The sequence below is a fragment of the Paroedura picta genome, chromosome 3 (genome assembly GCF_049243985.1).
Source record: "Paroedura picta isolate Pp20150507F chromosome 3, Ppicta_v3.0, whole genome shotgun sequence".
In the NCBI taxonomy this organism is placed as follows: Eukaryota; Metazoa; Chordata; class Lepidosauria; order Squamata; family Gekkonidae; genus Paroedura; species Paroedura picta.
This window is the reverse complement of record NC_135371.1, coordinates 126,077,796-126,103,272: the sequence shown is the minus strand read 5'-3', so window position 1 is coordinate 126,103,272 and position 25,477 is coordinate 126,077,796. Positions and strand designations below refer to the sequence as shown.

The following is a 25,477-nucleotide window of genomic DNA, read 5'->3' as shown; positions in this document are numbered from 1 at the left end:
CTGGATGCTGGACTAGATGGATGGACTATTAGTCTGAACTTGCAGGGCTTTTCTTCTTATGAGGTTAAGAAAACTTCCAAGTGAACCTTGGAGGTCTTCAGTAATTATCATTGATCTGCAGACTACAGAGATCAATTCTTCTGGAGAAAATGGCTGCTTCAGAGGGGGAATCTATTGCATCACATCCCTACTGAGTTACCTTCCCTTTCCAAACTCCACCCATCCCATCCCCTGGCCGAGATCCCCAGGGATAGCACTGTCCAGAGTTGGCAACACTATCCATCACCAGTAAAGGTCTACATTACAGTGTCTGTGACATCATGGAACTGCAGTTCTAGAAGATAACCTGCCCAAGGCTGAACATTCCTCACAGATTGTTGTTAGGTGTGAAGTCGTGTCCGACCCATCGCGAGCCCATGGACAATGATCCTCCAGGCCTTCCTGTCCTCTACCATTCCCCGGAGTCCATTTAAGTTTGCACCTACTGCTTCATTGACTCCATCCAGCCACCTCATTCTCTGTCGTCCCCTTCTTCTTTTGCCCTCGATCGCTCCCAGCATTAGGCTCTTCTCCAGGGAGTCCGTCCTTCTCATGAGGTGGCCAAAGTATTTGAGTTTCATCTTCAGGATCTGGCCTTCTAAAGAGCAGTCAGGGCTGATCTCCTCTAGGACTGACCGGTTTGTTCACCTTGCAGTCCAAGGGACTCGCAAGAGTCTTCTCCTGCACCAGAGTTCAAAAGCCTCAATTCTTTGACGCTCGGCCTTCCTTATGGTTCAACTTTTGCAGCCATACATTGCAACTGGGAAGAAATTGTAAAACACTAAAATCAGAGGACACAAGAACCCAAAAGTGCCTGTGGAACAATGCATTGTTAACAACCATGCACAAAAGGTTGTGACACTAGAACCAGTGTTTGGATTGGACCTACCAGTGTTCGAATTGGTCCCTTCTTGCAAGGGACAGTTTCTGTTGAGGATGTTGAGGATGTGTCATTTGGGGTGATTGTCCTGGGGGTATGCCACTTTGGAGCAACTGGCATAAGAACTGGGGTTTGAACCAGTAGACAGCATATGTCCCCTCAAAGGGGAGAGTCCCCTGAACATGTTATGATCCAATTCTTATTTTGGGGTACAGAACTTTCAAACTCCTCAATGTTTTTGGCTAAATTCATGAATAGGAAATAAGAAGCCAACTTAATACTCCTCCTGCAGCTGTCCTTCTGTGCTAGTAGCTGACCTGTCACTATTGGAGAACAATAAACTCAGGAATGCGCACCACAGGTCCTCTAATTCTGTCACATGTTCTGAATAGGGTATGCATCCCTCAGCCCAAACACCGTATAACAAGTTGCTGTCCAAAATAAACACATTAATGGCTGACCAAGAAAAGACCCGAACGAAAAGCGAGCTTCGTTTTACAAAGACATACAACAGCAATGAAGTCTTGTGTGCGCGCGCGTGTTTTAAATGGACTGTAATCTTGGCGAGCGGCCTTGCGCTGAGCGTCACCGCCGTCCCTCCCCGGCTTTTCGGCAAGTCCTTCTGGGGAATGAAGACACTGGCCTTCCCTTCTCTTCGGCGAGGGGGCGCTGTCCGTCGCGCTTCCACACAAACGCTCGCGACTACGTGACGGCTCGCAGGTCTACAATGAACGCTTGCAAACGGCAGGGGCGGAGGGAGGACAAACCAGGCTACCCCCCAAACAGGAGGAAAAAAGAAAGAACGGGCTCCGTCCTCGGTTGGGGCTGCTCAGGATCCCCCGCTTGCGCTGTGGATTGTGCTTAAATGGCGATACCTGCGTGCATCAGTCTTTAGTTGTTGGTGCAATTTAGTTTCTTCCAGTGATGCCATTTGTGACTTAAGCGAATTGGGCTACAAGGTACTGTGTCTCTGCTTTTCTGCCCTTCCGTTTCATTCCTTCGCAACTGCCGCAGCTTGCTCTTGCATGTCCAGATGCTTGTTCTCAGCTGGTCTCTCCCCCCCCCCCCCGCTTGCTTTCTTCTGCATCTGCAGAGGAGAAATAATGACTTGCGGTCGTCAGAGTAAGATCTGATAATCATTAGTTTTGCGCGGAGCTTGCAAAAAAAGAGTGCTTTGAGTGTTTGTGTGCAATTCCAAAGGATCACGATTCAGAACTCCCTCGAATTGCCACACACACTCTGCCGTTTGTATAATCCCTGAGATAAAGTGTACTCTTGTGGGCTGTTATTTTAAAAAAGGCATCTTAAATGCTTGAGCAGAGACATCCACAAGATACAGGAGAGAGCTGTTTCTGGATTTATGTGTGTGTGTGTGGGGGGGGGTTGTTGGGGGTGGAGATCGTGTTCCCACATGGGCTACGTAAACCGCTAAGCATGCTTGAAATAAACTGTGTCTTACTTCCAAGCAAATGTAGAGCTCTGTAGCACAGACTCAAGGGTCATACAGAGACATGTCAGTAAATGCTGTTGATTTCCATGAGATTTTGCTCATTTCCATGAGGATTTGTTCATCTGTTATGGGAACAAGGATAGCCCCCTCTTCTTAAGAAAATAAGGGTAGATTGTGTATTCTGTATATTTCTCAATCTACAAATATTCACAGTTTGCAGCTGGACTGCTGTGGTAAAACCTGCTGTATTTACCTTGAGGTGGGTCGAGGCACTTCTAAGCCTTGGCTAGGAAGACTTCCACAGAAATAAAGACACTTTATTAGGGAGCAGTTGCATCCTGTCCTCATGGCACCCTGTAATGGCCACAGCTCCTTGATGAAATGCATTTGAGTCCTTAGTGTCACTGAAGGACAATATGGGTTTAAGGCCAGCTCAGTGTGTCTGAGTGGCTTGCAGACAGTTTCCATACACCAAGTATGGAAAAGAAATTAGTTGTAGCAAAAGGCTCTTTATCACCACTGCCAAGTATTTCAAAATTATGGTTGTTGTTAAACTGATGTTTCTGTACTTTGAAACTGTTATGTTCAGGAATGAAGGGCATCCGTTACGTTCTATGGCACTGATAAAAGACAGGTGGTAATTTATTTGTTCATAACGCAGCATTCATAAAGGTTTTGAAGGTAGAGCTGTGTGGCGTATCCCAGAAGCAGCCTTTCTTGCACACATTATACAGAACGGTTGTACATTTTCTTGAGTCACCTGTCACTGCATGTCTGATCATGTAGCCTTTTGGTCATGTCCAAAAAACATCTCCTTATGTTATATAGTATCTTAAAAACAGAAAAGTTTGTCTTGGTTTCCAGAGCAAGAAGAACAAGGTGCTGAACCTATGTCTCCTTGTCGGGGAGCCAAGATTACCATGCAAATGTCTTGGGATGCTGCCTTAGTTCTGTCTTTGATCAGCTGACAGCAGGCATTTGTTGCTTTAGTCAGTTCTGCAATGCTAGATTAGATTAGAACCATCCCACTTTTGAAATGCCTGATGCTGAAACCTGTCAACGGCAGAATTGTCAGCTGAACCAGAATAGGTCGGTCGCAGAGGAGGATAGTTCTATGAGGGCAAGAAGCCTGTGATCTTAATTCTGACCACAGCTTTGTGTGTGTGCCTCTCCTGTTTCAGGGAGCTGAACAGCCTAAGCAGCTGCTTCCTCGTCGGTACAAGTATAAGAAGACAACCAGCAACATTTACCCAGCACACCAAAGACAGTAGCACAAAGACCTTCAAATGAAGTGTGAAAACTGCACCAAAAAGGTGAGTAATTTCCTTATGGGCTTCCTTATTTCTGATTAAATATGTGTAGAACTGGGCTGCACAGCTGCAATCCTATGCATTCTTTTCAATTCCCATTAAATGTAGTATGTTGCTTTCTAATATACTTTCATAGGATTCTAACAAAAGTAACAGTCTGCAAAACTAAATGCTTGGCTAAAAGAGTTTTGTTTTGGATTTCTCAACATTGTATATCTGAGGGAAAGAGTTTTATTGTCCTGTAATATGCGTAATGTTAAACATTTATTGTTTTATACACAAAAGGTTAGAAATCACTGAAATACTGCCTTCAGATGATCACTGTAATAGTGTCTTCTAGATCAATTAAGTCATTCTACTGTGTGATTCTGACAGTGTCATCCTTTGCAGAGATCATAGAATCATAGAGTTGGAAGGGGCCATACAGGCCATCTAGTCCAACCCCTTGCTCAACGCAGGATCAACCCAAAGCATCCTAAATCATCCAAAGCATCCTAAAGATGTTTAGGCTGGAGTAACACTTCAAAGGATTTCACTGTTACAGTGCAGTCTTGGAGCTGAATCCAAACTAAACTTTCCATCACTGGAATGGGATGTTCCTGCATCTCCCCTAGTACCGTAGTTTACTGATTTCTATGAAATTATGTCTGAAATACTGTCTGAAATACAGACCTCTGACTGAACAGGCGGGGGTTATATGATTAGAATCGTTATTATTGCCTATCATTGTTATTATTACCTATCATATAATGGGAACATGGAGTTTTATTGTCTTTTTAATGTTTTATTGTGAACCGCCGTGAGACCTCCTGGCAAACAGCGGTATACAAGTTTAAATAATAAATAAATAAATGTCCCTGGGGATAGGAGACTTTGAGAAACAACATGCGAGGGACTGCAGCAGGAAGGGGTAAGTGGTGGAAATGGCCAACTCCACAGTAGCTCATCCTCTTGCAAATCCATTAAAGTCAAGTGTCTTAGAAAGATTGCTTAGGACTGAACTGCACTGCCAATCTTCTATTCTGTGGTTCTATTCAACACACAAAGTATGGCTTGGAAATGGTTATTTTAGACATATAGTGGTGTTATCCAAATAGGAGGTCTCTTCATTAGTTTGGAGGAAGTAGTTTTTAATCAGAGACATGGTGAGATGGGGTAACTTGGAATCTCAGGGATTGTTTTCTCAGAGAAAATCAAAATAATCAATCAGAAGATAAACTGGAAATGCTTTTTATTAGGGGGAATTAAAGGGGTAGAGCAAGCACATAAAACATACAAACAAGGCCTGCTAAGAAAACAAGGGATAAAAAGGGAGATAGTATTGTTGAAAAAGGTTATATTCCAATCACAATGTGAAAAAGGTCTGCAGATTCAGCAGCAGAACAACCAGCGGTTCATTGTAGGAGGAGAAGGACCTATACATAAATAGGGATGTAAGGACAAAACCAAGGACAAACACAAGCAGACTGGGGCAAGATACCCATATTTTACAGGAAGATGTTCCCTGGGGCAATGCTGATGTGTCAGCCCCTAAAACAATGAGTTGATTAGATTTTTGGTGATTGACAATGACTTTAGAATAGCGATCCCCAACCTGTGGGCCGCAGACCACATGTGGTTCTTCGACTAATTGGAGGTGGGCCCCGAAGGACACCTTCTCCCCCCCCCCCCCCGGCCCTTTACAACACACTTCGGGTGTCATTGTCTCCCATCACTCCCAGATGGGACTATCTCATTGCAGAGAAACAAGCACAGGGTTCCCATTGATTTGTCATTGTCATGTCCATGAAAATAAAATGTTCCTTATGTTCATTGTTGTGGCGTGTCTGTATCTTATTTTGAAGGGATGTTTAAACATTACCATAGCGATCAGAGAGCATTAGGGCAGTGGTTGAGAGTAGAGGAGTAAACTACCCCCCCCCCCCCCACCGGGCCTCAGTAAAAGGCGTTGAGTGGTCCCCGGTGATAAAAAGGTTGGGGACCACTGCTTTAGAATACATATGATGGATTTGTTTGGAGAAGGAAAGTACTTTTGAAGAGTCTTCTATGGGTTCCCAGGAGATAGTTAATAGCTATAATTGCTTTACCGAGGATGAATTATAGGTGAAAAATGGTTCTTGATGACCTTTGAGTACCAAGAGGGAAGTTATTAAGTGGGAAAGGTGTAAAATATGTGAATTCAGGTAAATGGGTATGAGGAAAGCACAACTGGGAAATTGATGAGATTAGATGCTATTTCCTGGGGAACATAAATTATGCATCTCCCTAGGGTGTGAAGGAGGTAGTTTGCGAATCAGCCTCTCATTCTCAAAAGCTAAACTATATGTCCAGGTTTGTCCTGGAGACTAGCATCCATGCTGTTGCCCTGTTTGGGACAGATAGTTCATTTTCCATTTATGACTTGTTTGACAGCAATTTTGGTGTCATTTTGGCCAGGCAGTGCATAGGAAATAATATTTTACCATGATATTCAAGGAAGGGTGTTTCTGGATGTGTATCTATAAACTTACCCTCAGTGAAAGGGTGAGCAGGCAATTTGCCACAGCTTTCGAGAATATCCTCTAGGTTCCTCTCTTTTCACTCAAGTCAGATTCATGCCATAGCATCCTGTGGCTGTACCTGCCCAGTGATCCCAGAAGATGCCTATTTATTCACAAATAGTAGTGTGTGGTACTACTATGAAAGAATACACTGAGCATGTAGTTGCTTTGAACTCCTACTTTGAACTCCACATGTTGCACCATCCTGACCAGTTTGTTAAGCTGCAGAGGAGCACAGAGAAAGCCATACTTCGGGTGATGTAAATGTATGTTGTTAACTCAGGTGGAGTTATACAAAATGTATCCTACACTGAGTGACAAAGTCACATAAAACTACAGATTCCATTAGGGTTGTTTCTTTTGTCATTAAGAATTCCGCAAAGAAACAAGACTAATTTTTACTAAATACATTTTTTGAATTGCTTAAATCTAGGAGGTTTATATTTAGGGCTTCATCCTATGCAGAATGAAATGCATCAAAGCTCCTTGACTTCAGTATGCTGAAGCATACCTAGATCTGCATAGTGGGGGCTTTCCACTGACCCAACCCCCCTGATCAAGAAGGCCCCCAAATGCCCACCCCCTAGCCTGACCAACCTGCCTTGGCCTCCACAGGCCTTGGCATGCCCGTCCAAGTCTGGAGGGATGGAAGGCCCTGAAAACACTACAGGCTCCCCCGACCAGGTCCATGCCGCTGTGTTTAGGTCTTTCCGAGGGCTGTGATGCATTTTGAGTAGCCCTCAGAGAGGCATGCACAAACTGGTATAGCCCCAGTTGGAGCAGTGCCCACCATTTTTGGAGTTTTTGAGGGGTGCTCCAGTGCATGGTGGCCCTTGGAGAGGCCTGCGCATGCCAGTGCAGGCCCAGTCAGGGTAGCGCCTGGTGTTTTCAGTGCCTCTGAGGGCCATGGAGGCCGTCAAAGAGGCCAATGCACACCACCACAGAGGGAGAAAGGCTGCCAACCCATAGAACCCACGGTAGCCTTGGAGCACTCCTCTGCATTGCCTGAGAACGAGGGGCAGGGGAGAATCTCCCTCCCTTCCCCTCTCACTCTCCCTCCCTCCCTTCATTTTCTGTCTGTTTTGTTTCTCCTATCATTTTTTCTCTCTTTTTCTGTCTGTCTGTGTTCCTTTCTTTCCCCCTCCTTCCTTCCCCCCTTTCTTTTCATCCCTCCTTCCTTTCCCCACTTTCAGGTTGGCAAACCAGTTAGCTGCACATGGAGGAGGAATGGGAGGATCAAACCTGGCTCTTCCTATTTGAGTCTGCTAATCTTTACCCACTTCACTGTACTGAGTCTCAAGATCCCATCACCCAGGAAGGACATACTACAAGCCTGTGTCCTAGCACCCAGTGCATTCCTGCGTGCACTGGGCTTTATACCTAGTAGGATTATAATGACCAGTGGGTGTGGGGTTATTTTAGTTTATCATCATAACAGCCTTGTAAAGTAGAGCTGAGAGCTCTGTCTAATAAAGATTGGACTCTTATTTCCTTCTACTTACAAGGCTAGAACACTGGGGTTTAGCTTACAGCAGCTGATGTAACAGGCATTCTGATAAGTAGTTGATATCTATGAGCTATATAACATGGTTCACTGTTTCTTTATATATTATTCATTTCTTGTTGGCATACGTTGTCTGGTATCCTTATTTGTCTGGGACTTTCTGTAATTTTTTTAGTTTCAATTCTTGATAAAACTGTGCATATTTTATTTAGCTTCCTTTTCTTTTGAGGGATGCATTGTAGAAATGTTAATGTGAGTTACAAAAGTTGTCAGGGCCCACAGATGACAGCTGTTACCTACTGATTGCTCCAGTGGCCATGGCCAAGGATAAACCTATACCACATAAATATCTTGAGTTCTCTTTTAAATTCATCTGATCTATTGTGTATCACCTCAGCTTATGTCAATAAATTCTACTACTTAGTTTGAAGTAGCACTTTGGCTAGTATGTGGATGGGAGACCACTAATAGTTGTGATCTGGAGGCAGGCAATGGCAAATCACTTCCAAACATCTCTTGCATTGAAAATTCCACAGGGGTGCCACAACTCAGCTCTGATTTCCCTGCCACTCATTTCCTTTGTCAGTCACTCGGCCGCAAGTCATTTCCACAGTGACTCTGAATCCAAGTACTGTAGGAGTAGAGGAAGGGTTTATCTGTACCATACATGATTTTGTTATGTTATGTCAGTGTGGATGGACTTTGATATGGAGAAATGGGTTTGATTCCCCACTCCCCCACATGAAATCTGCTGGGTGACCTTGGACCAGTCACAGTTCTCTTAGAACTATCTCAGCTCTACCTACCACCTCATAAGCTACCTTCTATGGATAGGAAGGGAATGTGATTATAAGCTGCTTGAGACTCTGGCCCATCCGCACACATTGGGTAATGTATATTCAAGGTGCTTCTGCAGCTGGGTTTTGCAGTATGAAAGAGGACAATCTTCTTCCAAAATGCATAGAAATGCATTATCCAACATGTGTAATGAGCCTCATAGAGAAAAGCAGAGTTTAAAAATCAGCTCTTCTACTTCACCCCTCAATCTCTTTTTTTTCCTCACCCAAAGCTTCAGACACTTAATTCATAGGTAAGGCATACCGTGCTTATTATAACTTTGGTTTCCCTTTTCTGCACTTTTTCCAACTAATCAGTATTCTTTTTGAGATGTAGAAACTAGAACTGTATTCAGTATTCTAGATAAGGTTGTACCAGGCTGCGTTCCTGTGAGTTTTATTTTCAGTCCCTTTCCTGATGACCCATAGCATAAGAAATGTCCTTTAAAACTTTGCTGTACACTGAGTTAACATAGACCATTTATGCACTGGGAACTTCACTACCCCAGCTCCCATGCAGGAGCACAAATTGGGGGCGGATGAGGCACACCGTACCAAATGCTCCCCCCGTGTGGGTGCAGAAAGAGGTGGGGAAACCTGCCATGACTAAAACTCCAGCCTGCAGCCTGGCATGAAATCTCCAGTGCGTAAACAGTTATAGTGAGCTATCCATCAAGACCAAAATCATACCAACCAAAAGGTCTTGATCTGTCATTGCCATCTCAGAACCCCCATCAACATATATGTGAAATTAGGATTTTTTGCCCTGGTGGCTGTTTCTTTATATTTAACTTTCATTGAATTTCATTGCTTATTCACCCTGTTCTAAGAGGTCCTTTCTGGAGCTCCTGAAAATCCCTTTTCATCAGTAGTTTCATCTTTACTACTTCACTCTCTACTTCCAATTCCTGGTCACTTATGATTAAATTAAACAACATTGAAGGGATTGTCAAAAATATTTATAATCCTATTTAAAGATGGTTGGACATTTTTGTTCTATAATAACTGAAAATTTAACTTTAATGGAATTATACAAGAAGACACTTTCCCATTCCTTCTGTACCTTTATTGTGCAGTACTTTTGTTTGTTTCTTTTATCAATAAAGTCTGGTCTGTTTCAGGAATGTAGTAAGAAACAGAAAAATAATGACCAACGAAGTATGCCAGCTGATGTTCTCAACTCAAATGAAGAAAATGAGGAGGTAATTCACAGTTTTATTAATTTTAATCATACCAACCCAAATGCAGGTAATGCCTGGCATTTTTCCATTGGCTTCAAAGAGATGTACAATGTAATAATTCATGTTTACTCAAATATATTCCCACATGAGTGTGCATGGCATGGTTGTCTTAGTCATGATTGTTGCTTGATTGGAACCATTCTGTTTTGTTTTCTTGCACACTGCTGGTTTGTGAAGAGCATTATATAGGCTTCATTTATACAGCTGAAAGATATCATACATACTTGGTTGCATAATAGTTTTACAGCACTTAATAGAAACTGCTTTATACTTATTCTTGCCATTGGTGCCTGTGACTCAGTACTGTCTGCTCAGACAGGTAGCAGCTCTTCAGAGAATGAGGCAGAGATCTTTCCCAAGAAATCCTTTAATAGTAAATATGGGGGGGGGGTTGAAACTAGCATGCTATACTTCACCAGTGAGCTTTGGTTTCTCCCCATTAAACAGATGACAAGGACACACATTTTAAATTGAGGTGATTAAAAACCTGATGGCAGCCCCTTGTTTTCCATTCTCAATTGCTACTGTGACGTAATAATACTATTTGTTGTTTCTCCCACTTTTCCTCAAGAGGTTCAGGGTAACATACACTGGTCTCGCCACCTCAGTGTTATTTTCACAATCCTGACAGTAGAATCAGTCTTACTGTCACCTAATGAACTATATAGCTGACCTGGACATCTGAATCCAATGCTAACCACATAATGTTGACATTTTTCTCAAGTGGCAAGTGCCTCTCACACTTTACTCATATAGGTGTTGTGAAATCACCTATAGGGATTTATTTATTATGAAATCATTTTAATAAAGCAAAGACATTTATAGGCTTGGATCCAGTGGAACATTTCTGTAGGCAGAGTCTCCTTGGGGCATTTTGGGCTGTAGCAAGAGAATGGAGGTGAGAAAGCCAAAATGTGTGGGTAGAAATCCCAGGTGCTGTGGACTAGATCCAAGCCTTAGATTCGCTGGGATATTTTCTAAAAATACCTTATATTTTTTTTATTTTAAAAGATGTTGTAGTCAACTTTATTATCTTTTATGTAGTACTCCAGGTAGTTAGTTCTTATTATTCAGATTTTGATTATCCAAGGACTCAAATTCTATTATAAATGGAACAAGTATTGTTTGTGACCCTATGCTGATAAAATTGCATTTATCTAAATCAGTCTTTTCCAACCTTTTTACCGTGGTGGGACCCCTGAAATAATTTTTCAGGTTTCAAGGAACCCCAGACATGCTGTTGGCCATGCCTCCCTGCTATGCCCCTGGAAGAGATGTCATCCAGACACTCCCACTGGATGTGACCTGGCCAGTCCAATTGCCATGTCACAGGAAGTGATGTTACCAGGCCTCCTTCTCGCCTCCTGAATTGCCAGAATTGACGTATCTAATCCCATCCCATCTCCACCTACAGATGTTTGTCATGTATTTTAATGTAATAACTGCATTGTTAGAGTTGCCAGCCTCCAAGTGAGACATGGAGACCTCCAAGAAGCACAAGTGATCTGCATTGCTAGGGTTGCTAATCTCCAGGTGGTCCTTGCAGAGCTTCCTCTCCTACAAATGATCTCCCATTGACAGAGATCAGTTCAACTAGAGAAAAAGGCTGCTTTGGAAGGTAGACTCTGGCATCATACCCCATTGAAATCCATCCCCTCCCCAATCCCTGCCCTCCTCACCTCCCCCCCCCAAAGCTCCAGAGCTGGCAGCCTTAACTTAGCATGACCCCCTTGCCCAACCACACTGTGGCAGACAGCAACCCAAACTTCCAGGAGACTTACAGAACCCCAGGGTTCCCTGGAACCCCTGTTGGGAATCCCTGATCAAATGATTGTTATTCAGACTTCAGATAAGCTAACACACTATTTTTAAAGAAATAATTTATTCTTCTACCACAAGAGGTTTACTTTTAGGGTATAAGAGTAAAGTATGATGCAAATTTTATTTGTTAAAATGATAGAATTTTCCAGCAAGCATAAATATATTTTATCTTTTACTTACATTCTAAATATGACACAAAAGCATCTTTGCAATGCTGTCATACTTGGAAGTAAGTTCCACTGAATTTATAGGAACTTCGGCTGAATTAAGTACATTCCATTGAATTTGTATGAGATGTCAGAAGAAGTGAAATCATTAAAACATGTTGAAATAAATGTTGCTAAGCTTTAAGGTGCCACTTGGTTTATTTGGTTTTGCTATTACAAGCTAATATAGCTTCTTTCCCTCATGCTATTTCTGAAAGTCTGCTGATACCCCCTTACCCAACAAAAGTTCTCAAGATGGGCTGGAGAGGGAAGCAGGAAAGTCCTGCTGTAAAGATGACTGGATATGTATTTTCCCAGCACTTCAAAATCTCATATTTATGAAGTACATGCACATGGGTATGGCCTAGAACATTACATGCATACATCAGAACAGAATGTAACATTCAAATGCAAAGTATGTCTTGCCTCTCACATAATTTGAAAGTGATATTTTGGCTGATACTACAGGGCAACTTATAACCATATATTAAGTCTAATCAGGCTACAGTAAGCCAGATAAGTGATTCCTCAGTCACATGGAATCCACAGACCACTTACAAATAATCCTTGTCTTGTGTAATAAGGTACACCCTTTATTATGGGCCATTTTGCTTTCAGAAATGAAAGTGTTTGTCTCTCTGTCAAGAATGCCACAGCTCCAAGGTATTTGATAGTAGAGCTCCAGATTGGTCAATAATTTGATCATGATCTCATGGTAGTCTTTCTGTAGACATAGTGATAGAAATGGGATAGGAAGTTGGCATCAAAATTTGTATTTTGGAAATGTAAAGATATCTGTGAATTAGAATCCAGACGTACTTACAACTGTAGGGTAAGTGACTGGGTGCATATCTCCCTGCTTCCTGCTGAAAAATCAAACTGCCTTGTCGTTCCAAGGACAGCCACTGTGGTGTGCAGTGAGGAAAGTGCTGGATTAGATTTTAGGCGATCCAGGTGTGAATCCCTGCTTTGCCAAGTAAGCTGGCTGGATGAACTTGGGCCAGGCGCATATCTTCAGTTTACCCTAACTCATAGGATTTGTTGTGAGATTGAACTGAGCAAAACCTTCACTCTGAGTTTTAAAAGTTTGTTTCCCCTCTGGTCAGGGAACAGGCAGGAGGGTGAGGTCAGTTCAGTAGCTTTCCAGATGTACCTCAGGCCACCTTCATGCTAATTCCTCAGTGACTAGCAGGAGAAATAATGGACAGGTCAAGCTATCCCCCTTCTTCAACCAGGGAACAGATATTTGGAGGTTTCAAATACTAGAGACACTACAGCAGTGGTTCTCAACCTGGTGGTTGGGACCCCTTTGGGGGTCGAACGATCCGTTCACAGGGGTGGGGGCAGGGTGAGCAGTTTGGCCAGAGGGAGGGGCGCTGCCACTGTCGCTGCTCCTCCTGAAGGCGCCCGCCAATTTATATACAATTTATATACAATCATGAACAATGGATCTTCACACCATTGGTCAGTTTTGGTGTAATTTCTGTGAATGAACACTTGCATAATTTTATGGTTGGGGGTCACCACAACATGAGGAACTGTATTAAAGGGTTGCGGCATTAGGAATGTTGAGAACCACTGGACTGTTGTTGTTAGGTGCGAAGTCGTGTCCGACCCATCGCGACCCCATGGACAATGATCCTCCAGGCCTTCCTGTCCTCTATCATTCCCCGGAGTCCATTTAAGTTTGCACCTACTGCTTCAGTGACTCCATCCAGCCACCTCATTCTCTGTCGTCCCCTTCTTCTTTTGCCCTCGATCGCTCCCAGCATTAGGCTCTTCTCCAGGGAGTCCTTCCTTCTCATGAGGTGGCCAAAGTATTTGAGTTTCATCTTCAGGATCTGGCCTTCTAAAGAGCAGTCAGGGCTGATCTCCTCTAGGACTGACCGGTTTGTTCGCCTTGCAGTCCAAGGGACCCACAAGAGTCTTCTCCAGCACCAGAGTTCAAAAGCTTCAATTCTTTGACGTTTGGCCTTCCTTATGGTCCAAATTTCGCAGCCATACATTGCAACTGGGAAGACCATAGCCTTGACTAAACGCACTTTTGTTGACAAGGTGATGTCTCTGCTTTTTAGGATGCTGTCTAGATTTGCCATAGCTTTCCTCCCCAGGAGCAAGTGACTTTTAATTTCTTTGCTGCAGTCCCCATCTGCAGTGATCTTGGAGCCCAGGAAAATAAAATCTGTCACTATCTCCATTTCTTCCCCATCTATTTGCCAGGAATTGAGAGGGCCGGATGCCATGATCTTTGTTTTCTTGATGTTGAGTTTCAAGCCAACTTTTGCACTCTCCTCCTTCACCCGCATCAACAGGCTATTTAGTTCCTCTTCACTTTCTGCCATTAGAGTGGTATCATCTGCATATCTGAGGTTGTTGATATTTCTCCCTGCAATCTTGATCCCAATTTGTGACTCATCTAACCCCGCCTTTCTCATGATGTGCTCAGCATACAAGTTAAATAGGCAAGGCGACAGTATACAGCCTTGCTGAAGTACTTTCTCAATTTTGAACCAGTCAGTGATTCCATGTTCAGTTCTCACTGTTGCTTCTTGACCTGCATATAAATTTCTCAAGAGACAAATAAGATGCTCTGGTATTTCCATCTCTTTAAGAACTTGCCACAATTTGTTGTGCTCCACACAATCAAAGGCTTTAGCATAGTCAATGAAGCAGAAGTAGATGTTCTTCTGGAACTCCCTAGCTTTCTCCATGATCCAGGCCAAACTTGCCTGTTATCCCAGTTATCTTTTGGCTTCCTACTTTAGCATTCCAATCCCCCATGATGATAAGCACATCATTTTTTGGCGTTGCTTCTAGAAGGTGTTGTAGGGCTTCATAGAACTGATCAACTTCATCCTCTTCAGCAGCAGTGGTTGGGGCATAGACCTGGATCACTGTGATGTTGAATGGTTTGCCTTGGATTCGAACTGAGATCATTCTGTCATTTTGGGGATTGTATCCCAAGACTGCTTTTCCTACTCTCTTATTGATTATGAAGGCTACTCCATTTCTTCTGCGAGATTCTTGTCCACAGTAGTATACCTGATGGTCATCTGAATTAAATTCACCCATTCCTGTCCATTTTAGTTCACTGATTCCTAAAATGTTCAGTCTTGTCATTTCTTGTTTAACCACGTCCGGCTTGCCTTGATTCATGGATCTGACGTTCCAGGTTCCTATGGAATAAAAATCTTTACAGCATCGGACTGTCTTTTCGCCACCAGTTACTTCCACAACTGAGCTTCCTTTCGGCTTTGGCCCAGTCGCTTCATTCATTCTGGCGCTACTCGTACTAGCCGTCTGCTCATCCCCAGTAGCATATTGGACACCTTTCGACCTGAGGGGCTCATCTTCCAGCGTCATATCATTTTGCCTTTTGGAACTGTCCATAGAGTTTTCATGGCAAAGATACTGGAGTGGTTTGCCATTTCCTTCTCCAGTGGATCACCTTTTGTCAGAGCTCTCAACTATGACCTGTCTGTCCTGGGTGGCCCTGCATGGCATAGTTCATAGCTTCACTGAACTACGCAAGCCCCCTTGCCACACAAGGCAGCGATCCTTGAAGGGGGACCGCTGGACTACAGGAAGGCAAATTCTGGAATCTGGTCAGTGGGGGTGGGAGGGAGATACATATTTTGTAAGTTTTGATGCTCATTCTCTATACCACATAGACCCCCTCTGTCTCAGACACCCTATTGTAAAAGAAATGGTGGGGGAAGGCCAGAAGTTGATGAGCAGATGTTCTTCCAGGAGTGCTCAAGGCAGTAAGCTGTCCCCATGGTGACTAGGTGCTAGGCAGCGGGAGGCACAGAGGAAAGCCTCAGGTCTGGGAAGGGAAGCTGGGAGTTCTGACCCTCCCAGTGGCCAATTCCTTACAAAGATCAGGTTGTGGCAGCAGGTTACCCAAGGCAGAAAGCAAAGCCTCTCCAGGTGTTGGGAAAATATTGGAGGGCTGCGTGGAACAGGGCTTGCAGATTGGAGCAGGCCTGTTCCCTCATGATTAAAATGTAAGAGAACATGATTAAAATGTAAGAGAAAGGCATGATATAACTGAAATAAATTAATCAATTCAATAGAGTTATAGCTGTAATCAGGACTTGTGAATCAATCCCCAATCAAAACCACTCTTTCTTTGGGTTGTATCCCAGAGAGGATTTAGGTGAAGAGAAGAGAGGGGGATAGTTTTAATAGATTCTCCTTTCATGCTGGCTCTCACCCCTGCATCTCTTTCCCCCCAGAAGCACAACGTTAGAGTGTACTTTGGTCTGCAGCAGTATTTGTATGCGAGGAGATAGTCCTGCTCTGCTGACGTAAATTACTTCTGTCTGCTGAAATCTCCTGTAGATCCAAGCCCTTCACCTCTTGTTCTTCATTCTTGGCAACACCAACTGCTAACAGTCTGGCGATCGAACTGCAGCATGTTATGCAGCATGCAGAATTTATGCAGACACTTCTGGTGGGGGCACAGGAAGACTATGGCAGGAAGGGTCGCAGAAGGATCAGAAGAAATGCCCCATAACACAATGGGCACGCTTTGTATGTTGACCAGTCTCACCAAAAATTATCACTACTGGAATGGTTCAGTGCAAGAAAAGAGGGTTAAAAGTCACAGGATTTTGGATACAGATTTAAAATCAAGTTTAGACAATCTACAAATGGAGCACTTCCTGAAAAGTAGCAAGTTGATAAGTTAAGTGCAGGTCATTCCAGTGGTCAGGATACTCGTGCCGTATGAACCAGTGATAAGACGGCTCAAAGACCACCAGATGTTAAGTTGTCATCTTCCAACAGGTTGCATAGTGTTCAGTCTCAATTTCAAAACACTGTCAAGGCTGAATTGTGTGTTCCGATTTGTGCAAGCTCTACAACCACACACTCCAGGAGCGGCTTGTTGTCACAGTTATCAGAAGGCGGTTCATAACATTTTTAAAGAAAATACCTGGAATACATAGAGCGGTATTGTGCTTTGCTGTTGGTGTTGTTACCAAGTTTTTGTTGATGCTCTTCATTTTCAGAAAAGTGAATTCCATAAATTGGCTAATGCTAAAATATTCCTCAGTGACTGCCTAGCTTGTGAAAACTGCATAACTTCAGAAGAAGCTGTCAAAATTGTCCAGCAGAATCAGAAGGAGCTCTTCCGGGTCCTAAACCTTAACAAGGTAAAGTGTGTGTAAAGGGCAGCTGTGTGTAAGGAGAGGCTGTGGCTCCCACTGGAATATACATTTGGTGGAAAATATGAGCTTGATGTATATTTGAGAAAAAGCCTTGGGTTTGATTTTATAGCAGATGAAGAACAAATACTATCATTATTCAGTGAAGAATTAAGTACCCAACTTGGAGATTTGTGACATAGTAGTCCTTCAGTTAGGATGTGGGAGGGTATATGGATTGTCTCTTATTTCTGGTACCTCTCAAAACTCGGGTCAGCAAATTCTTCAATAACTAACTGTTCTTATTCCTGAGAATTATGTTCACCTGATGGCATTCCTTGCTACTGCAGGAGCTCTTTCCCTGAAATTATTTTTGTAGGATGTGGTTGGAGGAAGAACAATGGGGTCTGATGAAAAAGAGCTGTGGTCGTTCTCCAAGGTTGCCAGCTCCAGACTAGAAAATTCCTGGAAATTTGGGAGCTGAGTTGCTGGGGGTGGAATATGGGGAGGAGAAGAATCTCAGTAGAGATGTAACGCCATACAGTCCACCCTCCCAAACTGCCTTTTCCTCAAGGGGAACCGTCTCTGTAGTCTGAAGATAAGTTGTAATTCTGGGCAAGCTCTTGGCCCCAACAGGAGGCTGGCAGTCATACTACTATGCATGTAGTATTTAATTGTGTTTCCCCAACTCCTCTTCCCCAACTCCTCTCCTCTCTTTTGCCTTAGCACAGCCTTTCTCAACTTGTTTACCATTGAGAAACCCCTGAAACATTCCTCAGGCTTCAAGAAACCCCAGAAGTGGTGCAACCATACAGAATATGGTTGGGAAGCATAGTAGTGTACATGCTCACCTATGGCGCCTCCCCTTCCCAGTGCTCTAGGGCCATATTGGCCATTTGGGGGGGAGGGGTAGGTTGATATAACCATATATGTTCTTATCATTCAATAAATGTCTAACACATTTTTAAAATATATAAAAATTAATTAACTTCACGGAACCCTGGTTGAGAAAGCCTGGCTTAGTACAATATTATATTTCTTTACTTTCTTCCCTGTGGCATGCTATGGGGCACCTTCTGACATTATGGCAATGAGACAAAGAGGGAGAGAAAGAGAGATGTCTTGTAGCCCCCATGATGCTACTCCGTCTTTCTCTTGTCTGGCGAAATCAACTATTGTACTATGACAGCTGCCAGTTTTAGTATTCATTCTTTTTCCCTGCCCTTAATAATTGGGAGAGGGGCAGAGACTGGCATCTTCCTTAGAGCAGTGCAGTTTTTCTTGCAGTGATATACTGTGGCAGAGAGCAGTGGGTTGGGGAGATGTAAATGGCCACTTCCTGAAACCTTACTTAAACTGTGTAGATCAATGTCTGACTCAGAACAATTAATAAGATATGAGGAAGAATTCTGATCCATAACGTATACTCTAAACTGTTAAATGCTAATCTTACTTGGTATGTTTTGTTGTGTGTTGTTTTCCAGAAATGTGATACCTCAAAACACAAAGTGGTCGCAGTGTCTATATGTCCTCAGTCCTTGCCTTATTTTGCTGCTAAATTCAATATCTGTGTAGCTGAAGCAGCCAAGAGGCTTTGTGGTTTCCTCAGAAATCTTGGTAGGTTGGTTATTATGGTGAGGGGAAAAAACAAAACAAAAACATTGAATTTTTTTTTCCACCCCTTTTCTCATTTTGCTTCCCTGGCAAATTTCTGTAGCATGTGCCAAGTCACAAGAAAGGTCTGCCAATTATTTAGCAGGATATAAATTTATGAGGGCATCCACAACTGATAATATGTTCTAATATAACAGGGTATTTAAGAAAACAGAGCATATCCCTGGGTATAGTTGGAAGTCACACAATAGAGAAATCACATTGAAGCTAAGCAGATCTGAGTCTGATCAGTGCCTGGATTAGAGAAAGATCTTCTAGGAACCTTATGGATGCCATCTTAGGTTCCATGATGGAAGAAAGGTAGGATACAACTGATGTAAATGAAGGAGTCTTTCTTAGAATTGTGTTCAGGGAAATGAGGTTTGTAATCCTGCAATACCACAGTGGATTTTGAATCTGAGCCCCTTGTGGTTGATCATTATCGGTAGCGACAGGGGAAGGATATAGATAAGACTGCCCCTATTGCCACACTTGATCTTCATGTATTCGTAGTAACCTCCCACACCCTAATTGCACCATCCTTATTCTTCATAAGAGCCTCTTGTGGCGCAGAGTGGTAAGGCAGCCGTCTGAAAGCTTTGCCCATGAGGTTGGGAGTTCGATCCCAGCAGCCGGCTCAAGGTTGACTCAGCCTTCCATCCTTCCGAGGTCGGTAAAATGAGTACCCAGCTTGCTGGGGGGTAAACGGTCATGACTGGGGAAGGCACTGGCAAACCACCCCGTATTGAGTCTGCCATGAAAACGCTAGAGGGCGTCACCCCAAGGGTCAGACATGACTCGGTGCTTGCACAGGGGATACCTTTACCTTTACCTATTCTTCATATTTTGTGAGCCTGCATGCATTGGTCTAGAAATCAGGTACAGCAAGAAACGAGACAAGCAGAGTCCTGATCCTCCTTCCACATCTATATCTTATTACAAATCTGTCTTCTGAACATGGCTCAAAAGTATAAGCTGTTTAAAAGTTTGGCTTACAGTAGCAAAGAGAAAAGTTGGGAAAGGTATACTGCTATAAACCATTCTGTCAGTTGGGTGTGCTGCCTCCAGAATGCCCCAGCCTGTTGCCCCAAACTACCCCTGTGCTGTTCCTAGGGGTTGGAGGTACTTTTGGTATACATGAGAGAAGAATTGAAGGTTTTCTGCATGAGGGAAGAATTAGCAAATATCCAGCATTACGGAGATCCAATCCAGCATTTTATAAAATATTTTTACTGCAGCCAGTTACACAATAGAATGGCTACTTCCCTATTTAAAATTACTTTCCACTCCAGTCAGATGACTGACTTCCCACTTAGAAGTGTGCATGCATACAAAAACTTATCCCTTGAATAAAGCTTTGTTGGTCTTCAAGGTGCCCCTGGATTCCAACTTGATTCTGCTGCTTCAGACCAACATGGCTATCCTTGTGAAACTGTGTTTTAAGGTGCTGCTCTTGTCATTGTTTTTCCACTAGGAGTACATTATGTCTTTGACACCTCAATAGCTGCTGATTTTAGTATTCTGGAGAGCCAGAAGGAGTTTGTGCAACGGTACCACCAACAGACTCAAGAAGAATATGCCTTACCAATGTTTGCTTCAGCTTGCCCAGGTGAGAGACCAGTCTGACATATGACATCTCTCACACATTTCCCATGGTTCATCTTCAGTCTTCTGTGCAGTCCCACATTGGGACTTCAGTTACACAGGCCAGCCACCAGAGTCTCTTCCAGGTGTTCTTGTATTTTGACCCTCCTAGGAGAAGGTGTTCTATATCCCCCCCTGCCCCCCGCAGAAGTCATTAGAGGCTGTTTTCTTGCCTGCTGTGAGGAGCTCCCCCTTTCCCTCTGTCCTTTTTTCTGCCACCACATTGAGATGATATCTTCTCTTCGGCTCTAGATTTTTAGTTTTCTTCTAAAAACTTCTTTGGTCTTGTGCCTTTTCTTTTAAGAATGTAACAGGAGGCCTTATTAAAAGAAATGCACCCTGTGCAGAACGAAAATGACTCACTCAGATGAGCATTTACTCTGTCTTTACTGCTTGGGTGAGGCACATAATACAATTTCATGGAGGTTTTGCCTTCAGTTTACCTTGAAAGTATGCTCAGATCAAGTGGCATTTTTAAAGGCAAACTGCCCTAATAGTCCAGCAGCTAAGCTATCTGCCCTGGCAGATCATGCAAAATTTTTGTTGGTGGTTGCTGGCAGATGCACCAGTTCTTTGCTTCAGAATCAAACAAGTGCATCCATCGGCAACCGTCTTGATTCCGTTGGTTCAGGGGACAGAGACAGAGCATTGGAACAGATCACCCATTCACTCTGAAACGCTGTGCATCGGAATCCCACCTAAGAAGGCCTGTTTCAAGACTAAACATAAATGTGCAGCCTTGCATATTTGTTAATTAGGCTTCCACAGAGCTATCCCTAATTCTTGTGATATACATGGTAAGCAAAAATCCCACAATTATGCTATTTTGGTAAAATACTTTCAAGGGCTGGTAGAAGAGGCTAGGCAAATAATAAGCAATTAAAGCATAGTCATATTCCCTGATGGTTTTGTGTGCATTTTGTCTAGCTGAGCATTTTATTCTGAACCTACATACAGACCAGAAATGTCGTTCGTGTTGGAGGAGGTTTGCATACACACGGTGGTTAATTATTTTTGTCAAAGTCATTTATTGATGGTCATAGACCAGTAGTCCTAGGACAGATATGATACAAAAAGTATCAAATTTACAAATAAGAACAATTTAATTTTGTTATCCTGATATATAACATTAAAATAGCATTAATAAGAACCACTAAGGGATGTTTATGAAGATGAAACTCAAATATTTTGGCCACCTCATGAGAAGGAAGGGCTCCCTGGAGAAGAGCCTAATGCTGGGAGAGATCGAGGGCAAAAGAAGAAGGGGAAGACAGAGAATGAGGTGGATGGATGGAGTCACTGAAGCAGTAGGTGCAAACTTAAATGGACTCCGGGGAATGGTAGAGGACAGGAAGGCCTGGAGGATCATTGTCCATGGGGTCGCGATGGGTCGGACACGACTTCGCACATAACAACAACAACAACAACAAAGGGATGTTTAAGATTTTATAAAATAATTTTTTGCAGTCTTTCCTATCAAAAGCTAAATTGCTAAAAGAACACATTTTGAGTTGTCACTTATTTCAGTGCTTATGGATTAATAGGCCATTTCCCTCTGATTACAGTAGCTAGCCAGGCAAATCTAGCTATATTTGATGTAAGAGTTTTATTCGTGTCTGAAAGAAGTTGAAGGCATTGTTTCCTCAAGCCTCAAGGACATTCAGAAAGCAATGTTTTTAATACTCCCATTCAAATCTGATTATATATTTTACATTCGAACAAAACATGTTCCGTCGTCTCAATTTGGCCCTCTTTATTAATACAAACGAGCCTCTTGTGGCGCAGAGTGGTAAGGCAGCCGTCTGAAAGCTTTGCCCATTGAGGCTGGGAGTTCGATCCCAGCAGCCGGCTCAAGGTTGACTCAGCCTTCCATCCTTCCGAGGTCGGTAAAATGAGTACCCAGCTTGCTGGGGGGTAAACGGTAATGACTGGGGAAGGCACTGGCAAACCACCCCGTATTGAGTCTGCCATGAAAACGCTAGAGGGCGTCACCCCAAGGGTCAGACATGACTCGGTGCTTGCACAGGGGATACCTTTACCTTTACCTATTAATACAAACACGGTCTGAAATTGGTAGCCTGTTAAATGTCCCCCTCAGCTAGGCAGAGGGTAGGGCATTATGCCGGAGGAGAGTAAAGGATCTTCTATATTTAGGGTTTGTAATATTGCTTAAATATGGCATTAGATCAACCCTGATGAGTTGACCTTTCCTAAAACGAGGGTCCATTATTCTTTTGAGGTTGTGCTGCCTTTTGTCTATGATGTACTTTCCACTGGGCAGAAAGGCATGCATGGGGGGTGGGGGGAGTGATATGGACAAATTTGTGGCAACACCAGGAAATAGCATAGCCACACCATGCAGAAAAAAAGAAATTGACTCTAGGTCATCCTAGATGCCTTTTCTTTTAAATGAAAGGAGAGGCAGTCAAACAAAGAAGACACAAAGAAGACACTCACAGCAAACAGGAAAATGCATTTAATGGGTAAATTGGTGCATGAATTTTTGTCATGCACTCATTGATTAAAATGGCTGGGGCAGAGGAAAAGCCATTGGTCCACTGTAACTCCAGTTCATGTCAGTGGAGCATGTACAAAGAAAGCACTTTTAGAATTGCCCTTTCAATAAACATTTCAAAGATTTGTTCCTAAATGTGATTAAAAGAATCCTTTCTGCCTTCTGGACATAGCAGTCACTATCGTTAAGATACATTCTGAGAATTAGAGTTATAGGATGTTCTTTCTAGTTTTGTTGTTGTTGTTTAGTGGAACTTTTTAGTCTTGTGAATAAGGTCCTTTGCTGGATCATGCCTTTCCTCTTTCATTATCACTTTAGCTGAATGTGAGCATGCACAGAGCACAGGCTGTGAACCGAAGAGGAAAGACCTTGGTTCTCTCTCAATTTACAGCATTTTCAGCTACTGTACAGCAGCTCTGCTGATGACTATGCAGAAAGTGATGGGCTGTTTGTATAGAAGCTGCTAAAAGCTTCCTGGGCTCTGCTGTTCTTGCAGTAAGGCTGTTTGCATAACTAAATAATGAGTAATATGTACTGCAAGGCTGGCGCTGATCAACTGAACTTTGTCTGTCTCCGCCCCCAAGAAACAGAAACTGGAGGTCAGTCAACCCATGAAATTACTTATGCCACAACAGACTCTTGGCTTCTCTCATTAAACTCCACCAATGCTTGTTGATGATAGTGTGTAGGCAGGGGTTTAAAAGCCCAGCTCTGTGGGCATAGTACCAAGATGACTCAGGTTACAAATGGCAGAACCTGATAGAGCAGAGGTTTCTAGAAATGCACCAAAATATCATCAGGCAGCCAATGACTATCTAAAAAACAACATTTTGTTTTTGTAGGAAGCAGCACTTTTACATAGCTCTTCTCTCTTTCCTGTTGCCTTTCGAATGAAATCCTTTCTAAGACCCGAAATCGCCGTTTCGGCGGCCGTGCATAATGGGCCTATCTGGAGATGGCAGGGGTCAGTGAATTCATCTGCATGTGGTTATGGGAGAGTGAGATGAGGCTGCTTCCACAAGCAGGTTTTTCTTAGCTTTGGCTTCCAAACTGGAGTGCTTTCGTTTGGAGCTTCCATGCAACATCCTTCTGTACTTACCCTGTTTCTCAACTTTTCCCATCCTCTATTTGCTCTTTCCCAAACCTGCTGTACTCTGATTGTTTTGGAAAGAATGCAATGCAGGTGCATTAGCAAGCTAGCTAGAAGGAATGGCATGCTGTTGTCATGCCGTTTTCCTGTCTGGGAGTAAATCTGCGGAAGAAAAATAAATGCAACATAGATCTACTGGCAAGGGTAGAACATTCTGCAAGTCTACCCCACTGGTGGATCCACTTGGAAAAAAAAGGAACAGTAGCTTTTATCTCCTCTTGCTCATAGAGCCCACACACAAGCATGCACCCCTAGTAGATTCATTTGCAGGGATGCTTATAACTTGCCTGTGGATTGACAGACTGGAACTCTTCTCTGTCAGCTGAACTGTTCAGCTGCTGCTTTTTGCATACATGTACTCTGTACATTCAAAGAATAGCACATCACTTTACCAGGGGGAGAGAGTAGTAATTCAGAACCTTTGTCACACGTGTGCCCCAGGATATCTTGTGTGTTCACAGCCTTATTCTTCCTACTGTGTTGGAGAGGCTCACAAAAACTGGCTTATTTGTTTGTGTGGAAAATTTTAAAAAACGTCTTCCTGTTTTAGCGAGATGTACAATCTTCTCAATCATTAAAGATTGATACTAACAGCTTGAATTGGCCCCAGAGAAACTGGAAGCCAGTAACACCAGCTTTTATGGTCTCTATAGCAGGTCCAAGGCAGGATCCTTGCCACAGTACTAAGTTGGGACCAAATGAAATTTCAGAATTATTTTCAAGGGCAGCTCCACATAGAGTATATAACAGTCTTAATATGAAATGCAACTAGGATATTTAACTAAGGATTCAGCAAAATAGGTCTTGCATATGAATCAATAACAAAAAATAATGGGGAAATTAACAGTAGTCTTAGGAAACAGCAGTTTTGAGCGGGGAGACTTTTAATCTCTTTCCACAATGGCTGTTTTCCTGTTTGCTTTTTAAACCCTTTCACTTAAATGACTTCTCTCTATCGATACTTAGAAATATGTATCTATAACCTTTGAGGGGCATTTTAAGCAGGAAACTTCTGACATGAACAGGTTAAGCATCACTCTCCTACTGTTCCATCTCTCAAAATAGCCTTAATTTTAAAAACAAACTTGCTAGGTCTTCTGTTGCATGGACTTGTTTGTAATGTCTACTTTGTTGCCATCACCACAGAAGTCTAGGAATAATCCATCAACCCAGGAATAATCCATCAACCCAGCACAAGTATAAGCTTTCCTCTTAGTTTTCAAAATCAGTTTATTGCCTACATTTCTCAAAGAAAAAGTATATGTGGAATAAGAGGAATTTAGAACTGTTCCGTGTTTCTGCACATATATGAAGGCATTTATTCTACCTTCTTACTCTGTACTTGGGCCAAAAACATTGAGGATGGGGGGATTATTGTCAGTCCCTTTGGGGGTTTGGTGGAGTTCTTTTGAAAACAGGTCACCTGTTCAGAGCATGGGCAGTGCCAATCCAAGAAGCATTCCTCTCCGTTATGAATAGGTTTGATTTGTCCGCAGTAACACCATCATATGTTCAAAATTGACTTACTATGTAGTGTC

The 25,477-nt window shown here is 42.9% G+C and overlaps 1 protein-coding gene across 1 annotated transcript in view; it reads left to right on the top strand.

Moving 5' to 3' along the window:
- Positions 1–1,601: 1,601 nt before the first annotated feature.
- Positions 1,602–25,477, top strand: part of NARF (nuclear prelamin A recognition factor) — a 38,925-nt gene continuing 15,049 nt past the window's right edge. Inside the window, exons 1-6 of the mRNA XM_077327616.1 lie at positions 1,602–1,878; positions 3,551–3,682; positions 9,681–9,761; positions 16,843–16,986; positions 18,462–18,594; positions 20,105–20,239. Of these exons, the coding sequence (XP_077183731.1) occupies positions 3,656–3,682; positions 9,681–9,761; positions 16,843–16,986; positions 18,462–18,594; positions 20,105–20,239 (520 nt within the window). The 5' untranslated portion in view covers positions 1,602–1,878; positions 3,551–3,655. The remainder of the gene's footprint in view (positions 1,879–3,550; positions 3,683–9,680; positions 9,762–16,842; positions 16,987–18,461; positions 18,595–20,104; positions 20,240–25,477) is intronic.